General features: G+C 40.6%; 1 protein-coding gene across 7 annotated transcripts in view; it reads right to left on the bottom strand.

Moving 5' to 3' along the window:
- USP54 (ubiquitin specific peptidase 54) overlaps positions 1-19,207 on the bottom strand; it is a 60,323-nt gene that overhangs the window by 28,521 nt on the left and 12,595 nt on the right. For 4 of the 7 annotated variants that reach the window (XM_068982448.1, XM_068982450.1, XM_068982449.1 and 1 more), the window contains exons 3-13: positions 13,525-13,659; positions 11,725-11,838; positions 11,503-11,585; positions 11,012-11,117; positions 10,762-10,908; positions 8,949-9,098; positions 7,096-7,264; positions 2,944-3,075; positions 2,392-2,772; positions 1,905-2,136; positions 862-995 (exon numbers count right to left, since the gene is read on the bottom strand). In XM_068982448.1, coding sequence (XP_068838549.1) covers positions 862-995; positions 1,905-2,136; positions 2,392-2,772; positions 2,944-3,075; positions 7,096-7,264; positions 8,949-9,098; positions 10,762-10,908; positions 11,012-11,117; positions 11,503-11,585; positions 11,725-11,838; positions 13,525-13,659 — 1,783 coding nt within the window. Of the gene's footprint in view, positions 1-861; positions 996-1,904; positions 2,137-2,391; positions 2,773-2,943; positions 3,076-5,586; positions 5,758-7,095; positions 7,265-8,948; positions 9,099-10,761; positions 10,909-11,011; positions 11,118-11,502; positions 11,586-11,724; positions 11,839-13,524; positions 13,660-19,207 lie in introns of all 7 variants that reach the window. The other 3 variants (XM_068982446.1, XM_068982447.1, XM_068982452.1) reach the window with 2 other exon arrangements.

Raw genomic sequence — 19,207 nt, 5'->3', positions numbered from 1 at the left:
CAGCTGAGTAAACAATACTGAATACATATTATCTTCCTTCAAAAATCACAAAAAGTCTCCATCTTGGGGAGACTATATAGCTATTACCTCTATTTTCTGCTCTAAGTAAGGATCTATTCATTTTGCTTATTTGAATAGGCACTCTAAGTATATATGTGTGTTGTGAGAAGAATGTAAATAGGATATAAAATCTATGACTACCTCAAATTTCTATGCTTGGTATATGATGCCTAAAATTCCAATATTCCTTTATCTTTAGGCTTTGACTTGTGAAAATACTAGCTTCTCTTAAACAAAGCACATTTTCACGCATTTCCAGTCACATATATCTAGTGTGAAAGAGTCAGATCATCCCTTTAGAGCTTCTTTGGAGAAGGAGGGACACAGGCACGTTCAAGAAAGAAAAACCAAGCAAGGATACTAGGCAGGATAGAGAGGCAGGGGTAAGGGTAGCTCTGACCTGCTCATTTCCCAATTTTGTCTATAGTCTACATGTCCTCCTTGTTATCTCAATTCAGAGAAATAAACAATAAAAAGTCCATTCCCAAGAGGATGCCTCTACACCAAGGAAAGCCCCAGGACTTATTCTTCTGAGGAAAGCAGGTGCTTCTGACACTGTTCACCATATTTCTGTTCCTTCTTGCTTCCACCAGAAGCAAAGGAGCAAGCAGGAGAGCTGTGATAGAACAACAGTGAAAAAGATAAACCTGGAGAGAGAGCAGATTAAACGCCTTCACATTCACGTTCTGGTGGAACGATGTGCAACTGCCCTCTCATTTCAAATGTGCTCAGGTTAGGCTGTTTCCCAGACAGAACTGGCAGTGAAATCCAGCTGTCCAAATCCAGCGTCCCTCCACTTACCTGAAAGGGGCTGGTTCTTCATCCAGCCACTCCTGGACACAACGGAGTCTGCCTCCAGGATGCTGCTACTGTGAGACTTAGGGATGTGACGCCAGGAAGGGGCCAACCCTGCTGACCTCTTAGCACTTGGATCCCTTCAAAACAGAAACCAGAGGCGAAGGAAAGCATCAGAACGCTGGTAAATAGCAACATGCATAGGACCAAATTCCCTCCAAAAGCAACAACAAAAACCCAAAGCACCAAACTAACATTAAAATATCTGGTAAACTATTTCTGAATATCGAAACACCCATTCATTTCCCCATCTTATCGCACCTCATTCACATTTTGTGTGTGTCTGGCACAAAATTTCTTTAATGAATTAATAAACAAATGTTCTCATATAGACTGCCTTCCTCTTTCCTACACTTTTATAGCATCTTTGCATGTGTTAAACTGAACAGGGTCTGAGGTCAGGGAAGAGCAGTGGGAAAGTATGGTGATACAGTTATCAATCTTTTGGACGATGTCCCTCCTTTCAAAGCAACTATACTGTTAGCAAACTTGTCTCTGAGGCAACTCAGTAAAAAAACAATGTATGGAGATCTGAAATATACAAAGCAAGTGGGTTTTATGGACAAGGTGCAATGACCACTATTAAGCTGTCATCATTATCTTATGGAATGATGAATATCATTGGCTTCATAAGACACAGAATCCCTGGTGAACCTAAAAAAAAAATAGTAAAACAAAAGGCAGGAATAAACAACAACTGGATTTTCTCTCTGATCGTATACAAGTTTCAATTCACTAACTCATTCTTTCATTAAAAGTTTCCCAGTTATTTTATATATAACCCTTTAAAAACGTTGTCTCCCCTTTCTCAAGTGCCTTTGCTTCTTCCCCCAGCAGAGGGTGCTGTTGCCACAGAAATTGATAGAGCACATTTGCTTGCCCACAAGGGGAAAGACAGTGCATCTCTTCAGCTTGTGTGAGTTAAGAAGCCTCTTGGTGGCTTACATTTCTGTGAGGAACAATACAGCTATTCAAAGGCCAAACAATACCTGCAGACACTTGAGCTCTCAGGCAGGGCTGCATCCAGGCTGCCAGGACTGCTGCTGTTCCTCTCACTGCTCTCATAGCCAGATTCCATTCGCTGGATTAGGCGAGGGTGTTGCTCTAAAAAGTGACAGCCTGGCCGTGCCGGGCCCCAGATCTTGTACTGGGGGCTCGGTCCACCAGTTTTAACGTCATAGGCAGGTGGCTTGCTTGACTCATCTGGTGTAAATTCTTTTGCTATACCGATCAAAGGACAGTGTGGAGAGAGGTAGATTTAGCATCTGCCTCAAAACAAGACAGAACTAACCCCTCCCTCTAGTGACTCATTCATTGAGCTCATATCCACAACAGGCCACTCAGGAGGGTAAAATTCTTACCCTTCAAGGCAAAAATGTACCTTGCCAAGTCTACCAGAAACCCCAGGCTATATATATATATATATATATAACAACTTTATTCAAAAGCTCAATTCTTCCCTAATTATCTTCTCACCTGAATCTTCAGAAAACGGGCTAAGCTGGGTATAGCCACTGTGCTTCCTTTTGTCCTTACTAAAGATACTGTCAATATTCAGAGACTCTCGTTTGGGTCTCCATGTTGGACGGTATTTGCTAGAAGAACTGGATTTTGACTCGCTGCTGGTACTCTCTACTTCCCAGTCACGAGAGTGTAAAGGCAGGCTCCGAGGAGGTTTTTTGTCGGTCTGTTCTCCTCCCTTCCCTGCACAAGGAAGTCCTAGGGTGGTCTGAGAAGCCAGGGATGGTCTGCTATGGATCATATTGCTGACTGTCTCTTTAAAATCCCTTAGCCTGTTGGTGCTGCTGGATGATTTGGAGGCATTCCTAGGAGCCTGCTTCTCTTTCAGTGTTTCTCCTAAAAACACAAAGAATGAAACAACTGTAAATGTTTAAAGCCATCATGAATACCCAGACCCCAGAGTCGAAAAAGAAAGGCCTTTGAGCAGAGAGAAGAAGCCACAGGCTGAAGTGTGACAAAAGCGAGATAGAGTAAAGAAAGAAAGAGAAGCTCTGCAGGGGGGCTTGCCTTCACTGTGGTACCCTGAGGCCTGAGGCTCATCGCCTTTCCTCCTGACCCGGCCAGAGCTCCTCTTGCGCTCTATCAATGACCCTTTCTTGGATGGGAGTTTCTGATTACATTCACTGTCAGTCAGGTGTCCTGAAGAAAACAAGGAAATGAGGGTAAGTTGGTATCTGAGACTGACCTCCATCCATTTGAGAACCTACTCTCCCTTTGGGATTCATGGCAGCGTCGCCAAACTTAGGGGATCAGAAGCTGTAGAGGCCAAAACTACGTATCTGATTTCAGTGCAGCAGGAATCTCTCAGTACACAAAGGCAGAGAAGCTCAAGTATTTATCAGGAATTTCCAAATTTACAGTGTCTCCTGAGCAATGACCAGTCTCAATCTCCTTCATAATCCTTCCCGGTGACGCAGAAGGATACATCACTTGGTAGTTTTTAAAGACCAAAAGTTTTAAAGATTATATAAGAATGTCATGTATCAATATATTTTCATTCTCATCAAAAGAAGACAGAGTTTTCCTTCTATTTATTTAACAACACAAATTAAGTGAAGGCTAATTTTTGTTACATCTGGTATTATCCCAGGGGCCCTAGCCTTTGCCCACGAAAGCTCTGACTGTGTATGGCTTTAACACCCAGTTCTAAACATGCATTAAGTGTGAATCATCCCAAAGGACATTTGAACTTTGAATAATTCAAATCATTCCCAGCCATAACCCAAGTCTTACCAAATTTGACTTCACCCAGAGATTACATTTCATAGTTCCTCAATCCTAATCCCTGGGAAACCCGGGAGATCTGGGCTCTTTTATGTAACTTGCCACATTTCATGACCACAGTGTGTAAATGTACACACTGTATGTACATATGTATGATCTGACCACAGTCAGATTCTAAAGGTCTAAGCTGCTGGAAGCCAAAGGTGAATTAAGCAACTGAAATAAACTGGAATGTAGTCTTAGAGGAAACCCCCTAGGGTTCTCAACATGTCTGAGAGCTAGCAGAAACTTGCTTTCATATGTTAGTTATGAAAATCCTTATACATATTCAGGTATAAGATGTAATGATATGGCTACATATTTACAATCACTTACCAACACAATCTTTTATTGCTTTTATATAATAACTTGCAATCTCTGGGCTGACAAGAAAGATTTAAGAAAGGAGGAAATCAACTGTAACAACTAAATCCACAAATGTTAAACCAATGTGCGTGCTTCCCCACCCCCAGCCATTCACAAACCCTTAAAATAAACCTGACTCTCCTCATTTATCATGTGACTTGGTTTCTCCCTGGTTCCGTTTCAGAAATATCATCTAACAAAAATCACACTTTGCCACAGTCATTCATACAATAGTCATCAAAAGAAATCCAACATGAATCTGACCAAAACACTATATCCAACTACCAATTTATAAACAATACAGAGGACAAAGAAATATGCTAAAGCTTACCATATAGACACAATCAGCAAAATTTAGAATGAGGAGAAACTATAGCACAAACTATTTAGTTCTACAATAATAAATAGAAAGGAAGAAATAGAGGAGAAACCTGCAGATTAGAAGATATGCAAGATTTATCAACCCATTACAATGTGACTCATGTGGATTCTGAGTCCAAAAAAAAAAAACTACCACAAATATGAAATTTATAGAAAAGAGGATATTTGAACACTCACTGGTTATTTAGTGGTTTTAAGAAGTTAATGGTATGTTAAAAGATGATTATTTTAGATACATACTAAAATACTCATGGAAAAGGGGATATAATGTCTGGGATTTGCTTCAGAATAATCCACGAGTAGGGGAAGTGGCCAGAGGTACAGATACAACTAGACTGACAAAGAGTTATGATTATTGAAACTAGGTGACAGGGACATGAAGGGGCTGCATACTGTTCTGTATACTTTTGAATATGTTTGAGAGTCTCTCTTTTCTTTTAAGGGGATGCATAGGATGTAAACCACCAATCTGAAGCCATGAGAGCACTAATTCCCAAGTCTCTAAGAGTATGGGTACTGTTCTATGCTTCCAACGATGAGCTTTTCATCTCAGCAGTCACTCACTGTTCTTCCTTTTATATCCTGTAATGATTTCTTCTACTGACACAGGCACAATCTTCTATAGATTAACAGAACAATTCAAGAACGTTCTCGGCATGGAATTCACAATAACAAACAGGCTAGCTTTTCATCTTTTTGGTTCTCTGTCCTTCAGGAAGCCTAGCAAGGTGATGAGCAGGTTCCCCATCCATAAATACATCCCTTCTCACAAATCCCTTTGGGATGAGAATGTGATGAGGTACAGGATCACAAGGGTTAATGGGACACCATGAGAATGAGGGGTCAAGAGCACAGCAGGAGAAAAGTCTCTAGAAAAAGACTTCAGGATAAACAATCACATTATAATCACATAAATAATCTCATTACAATGGTCCTTACTGAGAAGCTGCTGTTGACAGGCACACCATTGTTCATTCAGAATTGGCATTGCTTCCTTTCATCCCAGTCAATTACTCAAGTTCTCTGCATTGCCCTCTTTGCATGAGAAACATTTCTGACTCGCCCCATTTCCTTTTCCTTGGGAGACCCTCTATGTAGAACAGAGTAAGGCAGGCAGGGTTGACTGTGTTAAGTCCCTACCTGTGTCCCGACTGCTCTGAGACGTGGAATCAGTCTCCACATTATAGATGACTGTCCCCTGAGAATCAGAAGAGAAGTGACTGACCACAGACTCATGGTGGAAGTGTTTGTAGGGATAGCTCTCCGTTGAGGAATCTGTTCGAGTGTCACTTGAGATGGAGGGCTCCCTCCCTGAGGGAAGGAGGAGATAGGAAAAGGTGAGCAGAGAGAGGACAGTGGCAGAGAGAGGGGCGAAGAGTTGGGTGGCAACAAAGGCCCATGAGGTAGGAACTTCCTAAACAGTTGGATAAGAAGGATATACCAGAGCCGTTCTTTCTGACACCCAACCTCAGATGACACACACACATATAAATGATGCCTCCCACTCCTGCCCCTACCTTGCTGAAGCCCTCAATGTGCCTGCCACTGTGAAAAACTGTGGGGCTTTTAGAAAGCCTAAGGAGGGAAAAGTAAGAAGAAAGGAAAAAGCTGTGGAAAGTAAAATCTAGTTAGATGGCAAGTCCCAGGCTGACCTGGCACACATAACAAGTTGCTTCCCTATCCCATAATTTTTCTCCTATACTGTCAGAGCAGTCATTTGTAAAAATTTAGTTGATATTATAAATCATAAGCATGTTGAATATGCATGAGACATTCAGGGGCAGTCATTTATACTCTGGTGTGAATTAGTTCATTTGAACTGCTTTCCTCTGCACACCTGGCTGCGATAAGCACGACAGTGTGAAGGGGTGTTTGACTGAAGGGAGAAGCGGCAGAGCCGGTCTGGGTGGGGCGCAAGGGCGGAGTGAGCACACCAAGTGGGAGGGAGGCACAAAGGAAGAGGAAGAGAGTCCAGAGACGAGTCTCTTCTCTTTCAAAATTATACTCAGGGCCATCCAGCCCTAGATCCAAAAGAGGAAAAAGAACATGACTTTTTCCTCATTTTAGGAATCAAGCCATAACATTAGGGTTGTATTTCTATTATAGGATGAATTTCTGAGGGACAGCCTGAGATCTTAGCAATAAAGCTGAAATTGTTTCCACAGGAAAACACGATTTAAGTTCCAAATAACTGAATTAGAAGTGAACAGCTAAGGAATATTGCTTCTGCACTTGGCCTTTTAAAACAAAAATCTCTCATCCCAAACAGAGTGACTAGCTTTGTAGTAACTCATATCATTTTCTTGGTCCTAACAATTCATGTCACTGTTAAATCACTAGTAAGAATCAGTCACCTTAGCAATATGAAATGGTTAAATAATGAGGTTTCCTCATAAACTTAATATCTCAGTCTAAATCAACATAACTTCCTTCTGACTTCTGAATCGGGGCCAGGTGATCAAGACAACATCTTCAGACAACAGTGAAGGAAACTAAGCCTGGCACAACTTGGGCTTCAGTGCAAGCTGGCAAATCTGCTTTACCTTTCTCCAAGCCCAGCCAAGTGCTAGGCTCATGGCTATAAGACCCTACTATCTAGTCATCACATGGCCAGAGGGAGGGAGGGAAGTAAAGAGCTGGGCTGCTCACCTGAATCTTCACTATCGTAGCATGTCCTGCTGTACGACTGGAACTCAACTTGGGGGGGCAGGTCCTGGGTGGACACTGGGGTACCCTGGGGATCCGCATAAAGCAGCAGCAAAGGCTGATAATGCCCCTTGATGCATTTGGTCACCACATCCTTCCACTTGGGCCCAATCTGAACCAGAACAACCAGAAAAGCAAGACCAATTATACTTCATGTCCATAATTCAACATATATCTTTCTGTTCTATTTTTCTAAAGAAAAAGAGATGAAAAGACAAGAACTGGGTAAAAAGATAACAGAAGAGATCATACACCTAAATTTAAGGCAAAATCTTTTTTTTTTAATTTTTGGCCACACCATGAGACATGCAGGTCTTAGTTCCCCAACCAGGGATCAAACCTGTGCCTGCTGCACAGTGAAAGCACAGAATCTCAACCAATGGACCACCAGGAAAGTACCAATGAATTTTTTGTTAAGTCTTTTTTTGTGAAATCCTTTTAGCTAAAACCCTATAACAGATAGGAATGATGAATAAAATTATTTTTCTTCATGTAAAACATCAATTCAGTTGTGAAATATGAATACAAGTTCTCAAAGCTGAATATGCTATGTGAGGCAATTTCAGCTGTACTTGGGGATCAAATTCTTTTCACAGACATCAAATAAAAGCCCCTGCTTGAAATCTGCATTTCTATCATTTTCTCCTAAATATTAAAATCACTTGTATGAATCTAGAGAGCACACAGAAACTCTCTCACAGACTGCCTTAGAGTAAGTGACATTCCATTTCAGAGTTCACACATGGCAGGACATAAAATGTCAAACTACTTAGAATGGACAGCTGAACCCTGCAGCTTTAGCTTTGTGCTGGATTCAGTGTGGCCACAGCGGTGGGGAAAAGTGACAGGATAGCCGTGGAAACAACAATCCAATCAAATCCCCACACTGACTCTCTCCTAAGTCTAGACCAGTCACATTCTTAGACAGTGTGTTCTTGCAGTCAGACAACTAGCGCAGTGCTTATTTTATAACAGACGTTCAGTCAACGTATTACTGAGTTATTTTAACTGAAACACATTTATGTGCTTTTTTCATACAAATCTTATTTACTATTTTATAAGGTGGTCGTATTATTTTTCAAATAAAAAAATCTAAAGCTCAAAGAATTTACATAAGTTGCCCAAAATTACAACAGTGAAAAAGAGACGAAGAAGGGAATCAGGGAATTTGACAAATTCCCACTTTACTATTCGTGGAAGATATTACGAAAGGTCCACAAGTTGGGATAGATTAGACTCAGCAATTTCCTAGCTGCTAACCTTATCACAAGAGGCTTCCTAACTCACATGGATCACTTAAACTACTTCCGCCACACACTCCATGGTTTAGATAGCACCAAATTTCCAGCTTTAAATATCATCATGGCCTTATTTTTTTTATACTATCCCAAAACACGTTAATCCATGATGGAGTATTTCAGGGAGATAACTACTTCTCAATTTATAGCAGTCCTGAGACAAAGCATTATTCACTGTGAATTCCAAGATTTGGAATTCTGAATTCCATGCTAAGCTTATAAACTAATTTGAGACATTAGATTGTTTTTGCTCAATTCAACCAATGAATGTATTTTAAAAGCCCTTTTAACTATAAATACAGAACTGTGCTGAATGCTTGGTGAGGGGATTCAAAGACAATATGGAAGATAAATTGATCCTGTCTTCAAGGAACTTGTTCTGTTGGGGGAGACAGGCAGATAGACAATAAAATTATGAAAATGAAACACTGAAGACAAATAACTGTAGTTTTCTGTTCCAGTCACCAAACACATCAAGAAGGGTTTGAATATTCCTACCTCCTTGACATGAGCATCATCAAAATACATCCATTTGCGGATTTTTGTTTGGAAAAAGAATGTAGAGTAATGTTTGCCGTAGTAACAGATCATTCCTACTAAGTACAGTTCAGACTGCTTGGCCCGGTCATCTGTCACTCTGAAAAACAGCTGTGGGGAAAGAGGAGAAAGCAAAGAAGAGTCACATACTCAGTCCTCTCATATCATCTCTCAGAAGACTCCATCATTTCTTAATTAAGGTACTGACTTGCTTCTTGTTTTGCTAGTTCATATTATCCTAAGTGATGAACCTAAAAAGGCAGAATTTAAGGAAAAGAGAGAAAATAGTCAAACTGGTAAGGTGGTGATGTTTCTTCATGCATTTTAATAATTTTTCTTGCTGGGGCTTATCCTAAGAGGAGCCAGGAATGTTGGGGAGAAAAAAAGAATAAAACATTCTTAAGTTTCAAAAGTTATTTATCAGCTGCTGCCATAAATATAAAGTTCCTCCTGAGACACTAAGTAGAGGATAAGAAAGGCCTTAGGAGGAGGAATTGCTTCACACTGGTTACTAGTATTTCAATTCAAAGACGTCCAGCACTGTCCTGGGTACAAAGAGACATATAAAATGTTTGAAGGCAAGAACTCTTGCCTTAAGGAACCCGTTTCGTTGAGAAAGCAATCATAAAAACAAAACAAAAGTAGAAGAGAAAACATATGCTACAGAAACTTAGAAAAAAATGAGATTTTTATTGTGCATAGCTATTATGTCAGAGATTCTTTGGCAAGGAAATCTAAAATAAGATCCCAGTAGTCCACTTATTCTCAGACATAACTTAATGACATTAAAAGACACCAAAGCATCTCCTTAGTCACAGGACCATCAGAGAGAGAAACCAGTAGAAAGGAAATTACAAGCTTCCTGGCTCTTCTTCTGAACTGAAGGAAAATTCTGGCTGTGCCTATACTAGGACATGAAGCTGATAAGGCAGTGACCCCATGTTTGAAGTCTGTTCCCTATTTCCCTGAATAGATGCATGGAAAAACACTAGAATTCTCTTCCAAGCCAATTCATTACAGTGTCAACAGACACTAGTTCCTCACCATGAATTTAATATCTGGGACTCATGTGACCAACTTCTACCTCTTTCATCACCCATAGCAGCACTAGTCAGGACTGCTCACCTCTTTGACCTCACTACCTCCCATGGATGAACACGCTGGTATTAACTAACAATGAGCAGAGCACAGGATAACTCTATGAATTACTTGATTTTTTAAAATTATTTGTTTTTGGCTGCGCTGGGTCTTCATTGCGAGGCCTTTCTCTAGATCAGTGAGCAGCGGCTCCTCTCCAGTCGTGACGCTCAGGCTTCTCACTGCAGGGGCTTCTCCCGTTGCAGGGCACAGCCTCTAGGGTCTGCAGGCTCAGCAGTTGTTGCACATGGGATTAGCTGCTCTGTGGCACATGGGACCTTCCTGGACCAGGGATCAAACCCATGTCTCCTGCACTGACAGGCAGATTCTTAACCAATGGATCACCAAGGAAGTACTGAATTACTTCATTCTTATCAATAACTAAGCTCTGCCCATTGTATCTTTCAAGGCCAAGATCATTCCATATCTTCCAGAAAGCCTTTGCCACCTGTACAAAGAAGGTATGTGAGCATGTACATGCATGCATATACATGTCTACATATACACATAATCCATTTGTTCAAAACTCTTTAATATTTGTCATTTAGGATATACCTTCGTGTTTAGAGCTCATTGCCCTTGAGCAATACTAAGATATAAGAACTCCAAGTGAGAGATACAGGTAATTAACACTCACATCACCCAGCTTAAGGCAGGTACCCAGGCTGTGAATGACATCCTCTGCCAAGTCTGAGTGGTCCGAGTCCCATACCAGCCCAATTGTGATAATCTGTGGTGCGTTCATCAACACACGGCGAATCCGAATCCTTTCTCCACAGTTGCTCTGAAATACACATATCAGGTCGATTTGACATGTTTCTCACTGGCTCTGCCTTAATTCCACTAACTCCAGGGCTCTCCTCCCCACTCTGAACCCCACAACTCACCGGGCAGTTCCGCAGATCCCCCATGGTGCTGGCATTCTGCAGCAGCTCACCAAACATGCTTGGTGAGGGTTTTTCTCGTCTTTCCAGCATACAAATAGCCTGATTGCTTTGAGATGGGAAGTTGAAGGGGGATGATTTGAGGAGTTGTACAGAGTTATAGCTAAATCAAATAAATCATTCATGCAGATTCCTAACTCACATGTTTGACTTCCTTCCTCTGTCCACTGTGCTAAAACCCCTTGTCCTGACCAGCCTCAGTGTCCCACAGACTAAGTGAGCCTGCTGGTCCCAAATCCAAAGCTCACAGAATCCCCATTCCTCCTCCCACGATGGGACAGGAAAGGAAGAGAACAAAGGTTATTCAAAATGACTGTTCTGAGATCCCATAGTATAGCAAAGACTCAGCAATAAGGCTACAAGCTACCTGGGAGCCTTTGGTTAAAACTCAGGAATGCCTATGAATACAGTGAATGAAACGCTGTAAGACTCACCAAAGGGAAGTAGTGGAGATATAATGCACCATCTGGATGAAAGGCAGCGGGTCAGAAGTGGCGCCACAGCTGGTACATACACACTAAGCCCAGGGGAAAAAAGTGAAACCAGTAGGCCACAGTCATTAACTGCTTTGGCCCCCATGTGACACTCTACATCCTCGGATAAAGTGTTCTTAAAGAAAAGGTCTAAGAAGTGATAGGGATAAAGATAAGGTTCACCTGCTCGAACAGTGTCATCGCAAACTTCTGGTGGGAGATGCAGTGCTGGGCAGTACATATGTCCTCTTTGGTTTCATCAGCAATGTGGAAGTGAATTCTCATCAGGAGGTTTTCCTAACAGAGGGAACAAAAGCAGTGTATGAGAAACATTTAACAAAGAAAAGCACAAATTTGTTGGCAGTTTACTCAGAGAGACAGCAATCCGTCTGGGAGGTGAGAATATCTCTGATATATTTTTAAAATTTTTAATTTGAAATAATTATCAACTCACAAAAAGTTTCCCAAAAACTTGTACAGGCAGTCCATGTACACTTCACCCAGTCTCCTCCACAGAAGGCATCTCACATAACTATAGTATGATACCCAAACCAGCAAATGGACATCATCAGCACAGTCCAGAGTTTGTTCAGATTTCACTAGCTTTACATACATTCATCTGTGGGTCTATAAAGCTCGATTCAGTTTTATCACATGTATAGTCATGTAAACACCTCCACAATCAAGATATAAAACTGTCTCATCACCACAAAGCTCCCTAATGCTATCCTTTTATAACTTTACCCATTCAATCCCAACCTTAACATATTAGCAACAACTAATATGTGCTCCTATCTCTATAATTTTTTTATTTTAAGAATGCTATATAAATGGGATCAACCTTTTGATACTGCGTTTTTCACTCAACATAATTCCCTTTAGATCATTCAAGTAGCTGCACATCAACCATTTACCTTTACTGCTGCGTAGTATTCCATGGCATAGAAGTACCACGGTTTGTCTCACCATCTATCCATTAAAAGTATTTGGGGCTTTTTACTTTGGGGCTATTATAAATAAAGCTTCTATGAATATTCATGGGTAGGTTTTCATACGAACATATGTTTTCATCTCTCTGGGATTCATGCCTAGGGATCTAACTTCTGAATCTTACGGTAGTTTTCAAGTTTAGTGTTTTAAGAAATTGCCAGGGGACTTGCCTGGTGGTCTGGCAGTTAGGACTCTGCACTCCCAATGCAGGGGGCATGGATTGAACCGCTGGTCAGGGAATTAAGACCTCACATGCTGTGCAGTGCAGCCAGGGGAGAAAGAAACTGCCAAAGTGTTCTCAAGAGTGGCTAAATCATTACAGATTCCTACCAGCAATAAATCAGGGATCCAGTTTCTCAGGGGTACATTTTAACCTGTAATAGGATGTACATTACTCAGATTGTTTAATAGTTGCACAAAGAGAGCCTTCTGAAGATTGATGGGTGGCACCTGGAGTTGAAAAAAGTGAGGCTTATTTACTAAAAATCACCAAAAGCAGCACATCATGTTTGTGCTAAGGACTCAGCTACTCTCTATTTAATTATCCTGGGTAATGCAGGAGCTCTCAAAGTGTGGTTCCCCAGACCAGTAGCATCAGGATTAGCCCACCTAGGAACTTGTTACAGATATTCTTGGGCCCTACCAAACCTACCAAACCTACCAAATCAGAAACTCAAGAGAGTAGGACCCAGTAATTTATATTTACATAATGAGCCTTGTCTCCTCTGAAGGTGAGAGCTACTGTTCTGTGCTAGGACAAGCACGAAACGACCCTAAGCCTGAAGGAAAAAGAATAAACCCACTAGGCAATTCATACTGAGAATGAATTCATACTCAGCAGAGACAACTTACAGCTCTGAGAAACTAGGGAAATTCTAGTGCCAGCTGTAGAGATGAGGAATACAGTGAATACCACAGTAAAGTAACAAGTCCCTGACGGAGGCCATCCACAGTCTCACCCCGTATCAAAGAGGGCCAGAGGCCAGCACTTACAAAGCACTCCGCGGCATCATCCATAATTCCCAGCTGGAAACGCTGTTCATCCTGAAAAGTCTTTGCCAGGGCACTGCGGAGAGTGTCAGATGGAAGCACTTTTTCACTACTGCACTGAAACTGGTTAAAGATTCCCTGTGGAGAAGAGGTTAGACAAGGGGAAAAGCACAATGCTGTTACTCAGCTTCTATGCATCCCAGTCTGCCATGCTAGCATCTCCATGCTTATAGCTATGGAACCAAATGTACCTTCCAGGAGTTGATATGCCTGCAGTAAGTAACAAAAAAAGTGAAAAACAAGATTCATAAGAATGGGCATGACATGCGCTCATAAGGATCCTTGCTCTTCCATCTGAGTGTGATATACCATTAAGGACACATTAGGAGAAACTGTTGTCATGCATTAAAGAAATGCAGTTACCTCATTTCCTCTGATACATAAAGAGATAAATGGTCTATAGTAAATAAAGATAAATTACATGTCAATAAACTGGTTAATTATTCTCTGGTGACTCATCCTATGAAATCTGGCCCTCTTCTTTTAAACTGTTTAGCCACCATAAAATTACCCAAAAGTAAACGGAATAACAAATACGTACATGTCTAACACTCAGAAATAAACATTCTATCATGTTTACTTCTAATCTGCAGATAAAGCTAAAGTCCCCTTTAAGACCAGTCACTCACTATCATGAATTCATAGCACAATCTTTTGTTTTTAATACTTTATATATATTTGTAAGTGTGTGTGTGTATATTTATCTCTCAATAACATATAGTATGCTTGTGTGTATATGTTCTTTGTTTATGTAAAAAGTATCACACTGAATTTTACTTTTTTTAAAAAAATTCAGCATTATTTTTTGAAATTATCCACACATTTCATCCCTTCTCCTTGCTGTATGCATTACACCAGGTTACTCTATCACATCTATTTATCATTTTTTAATTGACAGAAATTTTGGCAGTCTCCACTTTTTTTGCTATTATAAAGAGATTATGGCAACTTAAACTTCTACCAGTGCATGAATATAAATAAACTGCCCCGTATCCTTGTCAGCAATTAATATAGTCAAACTGGTTAATTTTAGTCTTTCTAACTGCATTAGTTTTTCTGGGTCTTCTGTGAGCACTACTTATAGCAAATACCTTCTTCTAGTCTTCTGGTATCTTTCAAGCGCAGCAGCTTTTTATTTTGGTGTAACTAAATGTATCTGCCTTCTCCATCTTTACCTGTATTTGAAACAATGGTGAATGTGATATGCAGAGAATGGAAACAAAGAGTGGCAACAAGTGACACCTGGCTTGAGGTGTCTTCCCCAGTGGTATTAGGCCCTCCACCCTAAGATTAGAATGTGTTTGCTGACATCACATGGCCCAGATCCACACTAAGCCACCCAGATAAACTACTCCCCCAACAGTGAGTTACATATCAACATGACAAAGAAGGCCACTCTCCTGAAATCCTTGTTAGTAATTATTCATTTAAGAAAAAAAAAAATCCAGGGTTATTTTTCAGACTTACGAATGAGACGAGAAATGAGATCACTTTTATCAAGCTACCTATGTGAGCTAACAATAAGAGGTCCCACCAACCTAAAATGGCTAATTCTTGGTCCTCATTTTACTTGACACTTTACTTGCAGTACCTCAGTCACTCATTCCCTTCCGATTTTTATCCAAACATTACTTCCTCAATAGAGTATTCCTTGATCACTCTATTTAAAACAGCAAGCCTCACCCACTTTTTCTAAACCTCCCACGTTTACCTGTTTTAATTTTCCCTATGGCACTTGTTACCAACAGTCATACCATATATTTTATTTATTTATTGTCTAACTGCACTCCCTAGAATATGAAGTCAGCAATTTCTATCCTTTAATTCCTTGCTATACTCCCGCACCAAGAACAGTACTGGCAGGTAAAAGGCTATCAACAATTAGTTTTCAGGCTTCCCTGGTTGCTCAGTGGTAAAGAATCCACCTGACAATAAAGGAGACAAAGGTTGGATCCCTGGCCTGGGAAGGTCCCACATGTTGCATAGAAACTAAGCTTGTGCACCACGGCTACTGAGGCTGGCTCTGGAGCCAGGAAACCGCAACTGCCGAGCCTGAGCGCCACAACTACTGAAGCCCACTCTCCCTGGAGCCTGTGCTCCGCAACGAGAGAGGCCACCAGGGTGAGAAGCCCTCACACTGCGGCTGGAGAGCGGCCCCTCTCGCCGGAACTGGACAGGGAACCACACAACAAGGAAGACCCTGCACAGCTAAAACAGCATATAAATAAATTTAAAAACTTTTTTTAATTTTAAAAAAATCTAGTTTTAAATGAATGAATGATTTTATATGGGTAGATCGTATCAAGGGAAAATATTAAGTCCCCACTCTTTTTAAGCAGATGAAGAATCAACTTTCTGAGTGAAGACTTTTAAAGTAATACAACCAGTTCAAGCAAAATGGGACTAAACCTCATTCTTCTGATTTCAAGTAGGAACTGTTTTCTTCACCCTATTTTCTTAATATCATCATTCCACCTCATACACATTGAACATCTATCCCTATAGTAACTTGGGAACAATTTACCATGTACCTGGCTATTATTTGCCTATAAACAAGTCTTTGATATGAAGGAGGCAGTACCAACAAACCATATTTAGTATTATTTAACAAGCATGGAGTTGGGGGCAGAGGTCTCTTATAATTACTTTTAAGTTATTTTAGATTGATCTAGAAAGTTTTAAAAAGTCTATTATAAGATCAGGTAAAGGCAGAGCAAGATCTTCCATAATCTGTTGCTGGAAGTGAAAGAACATCTATCAGGGACCCCTTAAGCTAGACCAGAATGAAAGGTCTAGGTCCACAGTTAAACACTGCCAGAGGCAAGTGGATACCGGCCAACACATTTAAACACTCCCAGAGGGCAACTGGATACCGACCAAGTGACCAACGGTATTTTGAAACTTGGGAAAATGTGAAGAAAAAAGGAAAAGGAAAGTAGGAAAAGAAATAGTGACTGCTTGTACATATGGTGACCTGAACACTTGATGATATAATGAAAGAGAGTCACTTTAGCAGGGCCAAACTTGGTAACCACTAACATATTCCCACCTGTCATTCTTCTCAGTCATTAATGGTAAGGCATCAGTGCTCTTGGGCAAGGGATGGATAAGGTTTGGTCCTTTGTTCAGAGCCCACAGTCAGTTCCAAAACAAACCAATACAAAATTAGTTTCAGGACAGTTCTGTACAAACACAACAAATGCAAACTACATCCCCTTTCGTCTTTCTCAACTGGGTTTCCTCAAGAATTAAGTCTTAATACTCGAAGGCATCAACAGCTCCCAATGAATTAACTTCTCTCCTATACATAGTTATGTTACCATCCTAGAGAGAATTAAGAAAACAGTCACTCAAAATACTTTATGGCTCCAATGACCCTGTTTGAGAAAGGACAGAGCTCCATGGAGAGATGGCATAGCATAACAGTATGGACTCTGGAAACATACTATTTGTGTTCAAAATCCCAGCCCTATTATTTATCATCTATATGACCTTGGACAAGTTACTTAACTTCTCTAGGCTTTAGTTTCCTCTTCTAAAAGAGAATTAATAATAGTATTTACCTCCTAGGATTATTTAAGGATTATATAAATTATCTATCTTTATACTTATATCTTAGATACTTATATCTTAGTCTGACAGTATGAAAGTGCTATCTAACTGCTAACTGTTATTATCATCACCATTCTATTTGGGAGTTATTTTAGGTTACTGCCTGCACTGACCTATGAAGAAAGGCCTTGAGTCAGATACACTTCTGCCTTGAGCTACCTCCTCAGTCTCTGAGATCTGGGTACGAAGGTTGAAACTCTTCTCTATTCTGCCGCTTGTATTTAAGAGGCTGATTTCCCATGACCTAGATAACAAGGGAAAGAAAGACTTAAAGTCAGAGCTCTGCCTGCATCCACAGTGCTATGCAACAACAGATCTGGCACTTGTGTTTAGCGGCATCATCCCCACGCTACTCTTTTTTAACCTCTTAATTACAGACAGCTTTCTCCATACACACTGAATATCTTTTCAGAATAGCCTCTGCTTGCATATTCTTTCTTTTCTTATTTCAATTATTATCGGTCTTGTTAGGAACAAGCTTGTGCATCAGGGATGAAGCAGCCTAAGCCTGCCCAGCATGCATCTGTGGAGCCACAGCTCTGGAAGAAGCTGTAGCACAAAGCCCCTCTGTTAGGGCAGCACACTAACTCTGTGTGTCCCTCTCACATGAGCACAAGGCTGGAACGAGCCTTCTCCTGTTCCCTTTTTCGCCCTCCTCCCACCTTTCCCAGAGGGAGATCCTATTCACACCAAAGAAAGCCAAGAACATTTAGTTCAGCAATAAGAACAGGTGGTAGCACCAATAAGGAACAAAAACTGGTATTCTTCCAGTTGCTGAGCTCTATGGAAGAGAGGGAGAGAGGGCAGGAAGAACCAAAACCCAGGAATCATTTTCCTCTGTGGGGTCCCTGTCAGTTTCATTTCAATAAATAGAAAACCCAACTTTGAGGTTTCTCTCTGCTCTTCTTCACAGAGTGAAACCAAAGAGGAGTTCCTTTCCATTCTCAGGAAAAGGCAAATTACTTTTTGTTTATTAACTATTTTCTTGGATGTGGTGCAAAAGCAACAAGACTTTAATGACTAAAAGCAGGTGCTTCCCCACCCATCTCTCTTGGATCAAGTAGCAAAACAATTCTACCCACAGGAGCATATAATTATTTGGATTAGTAAAAACCATGTAAATAAGATAAAAGCGCCATAAAGACAGAAAGTCTTTGTACTTTGGCATGTACAAATGCAGCTGTTGCTTGAGATTTTTTTTTTTTCCTTTCCCCTAAAACACAGACTTTGTCTTTAAGCAAGGAATAGCTGATTATTTCTCTCTCAGAACTTCCTAGCTTTGTATCAAAAAGAAGTCATGAGTAGGGAAGATACAGGTCAAGGAAAAGGGCTGTCACCAAATTTGATGCTTTATGGACCCAAGGTTTTTGGAAAGTGCCCTAGCTGGCAGTCCAACTCACCTCTGAGAGGTGTCCAGCAATATTTTATACAAGGGCATGATGCATATTATACACTGCTACTAACTCAGTTCTCTGGATTTCTCTTCTTGCTCTGAGCTTCCCAAATATATAATTTTGGCTCTTATAACTATCTTTTTTTTCCCCACACCTCCTGGAAATCATACACCTAAATAAATCCTAAACCTAGATATGGCCAATTGAGCCTGTTTGTAAACACAATCCTTTGAAAGGAAGATAAAGGAGCTACTCCCAGTGGGTCACTGACTGCTGAAAGAGAGAAATTTCACCCTAGTCTTGTGTGATCAAAAGAAAGCTGAACGTTTTCTTTCAAGAGGAGAAAGAATGTTTAAATGTTTACCATTCTGGCACCCAAAAGAGTAACACTGGATTTTTAACATTTGTTGAAAAGAAGTTCAAACATATCAGGTTAGACAAAATGGCACAATAAATTTCCTTGTACCCATTATCCATTCTCAACAATTATTGGCCTGTGGCCAAGCTTATTCTATATATACCACCCACCCACTCACCCCTTTCCCAGATCATCTTGAAACAAATACCAGACATTATCCATCTGTAAATATTTCAGAAGATGCCTCTAAAAAATAAGAACA

The sequence above is a fragment of the Capricornis sumatraensis genome, chromosome 10, assembly GCF_032405125.1.
Source record: "Capricornis sumatraensis isolate serow.1 chromosome 10, serow.2, whole genome shotgun sequence".
Classification (NCBI taxonomy): domain Eukaryota; kingdom Metazoa; phylum Chordata; class Mammalia; order Artiodactyla; family Bovidae; genus Capricornis; species Capricornis sumatraensis.
This window is presented reverse-complemented; position numbering and strand designations above follow the sequence as displayed.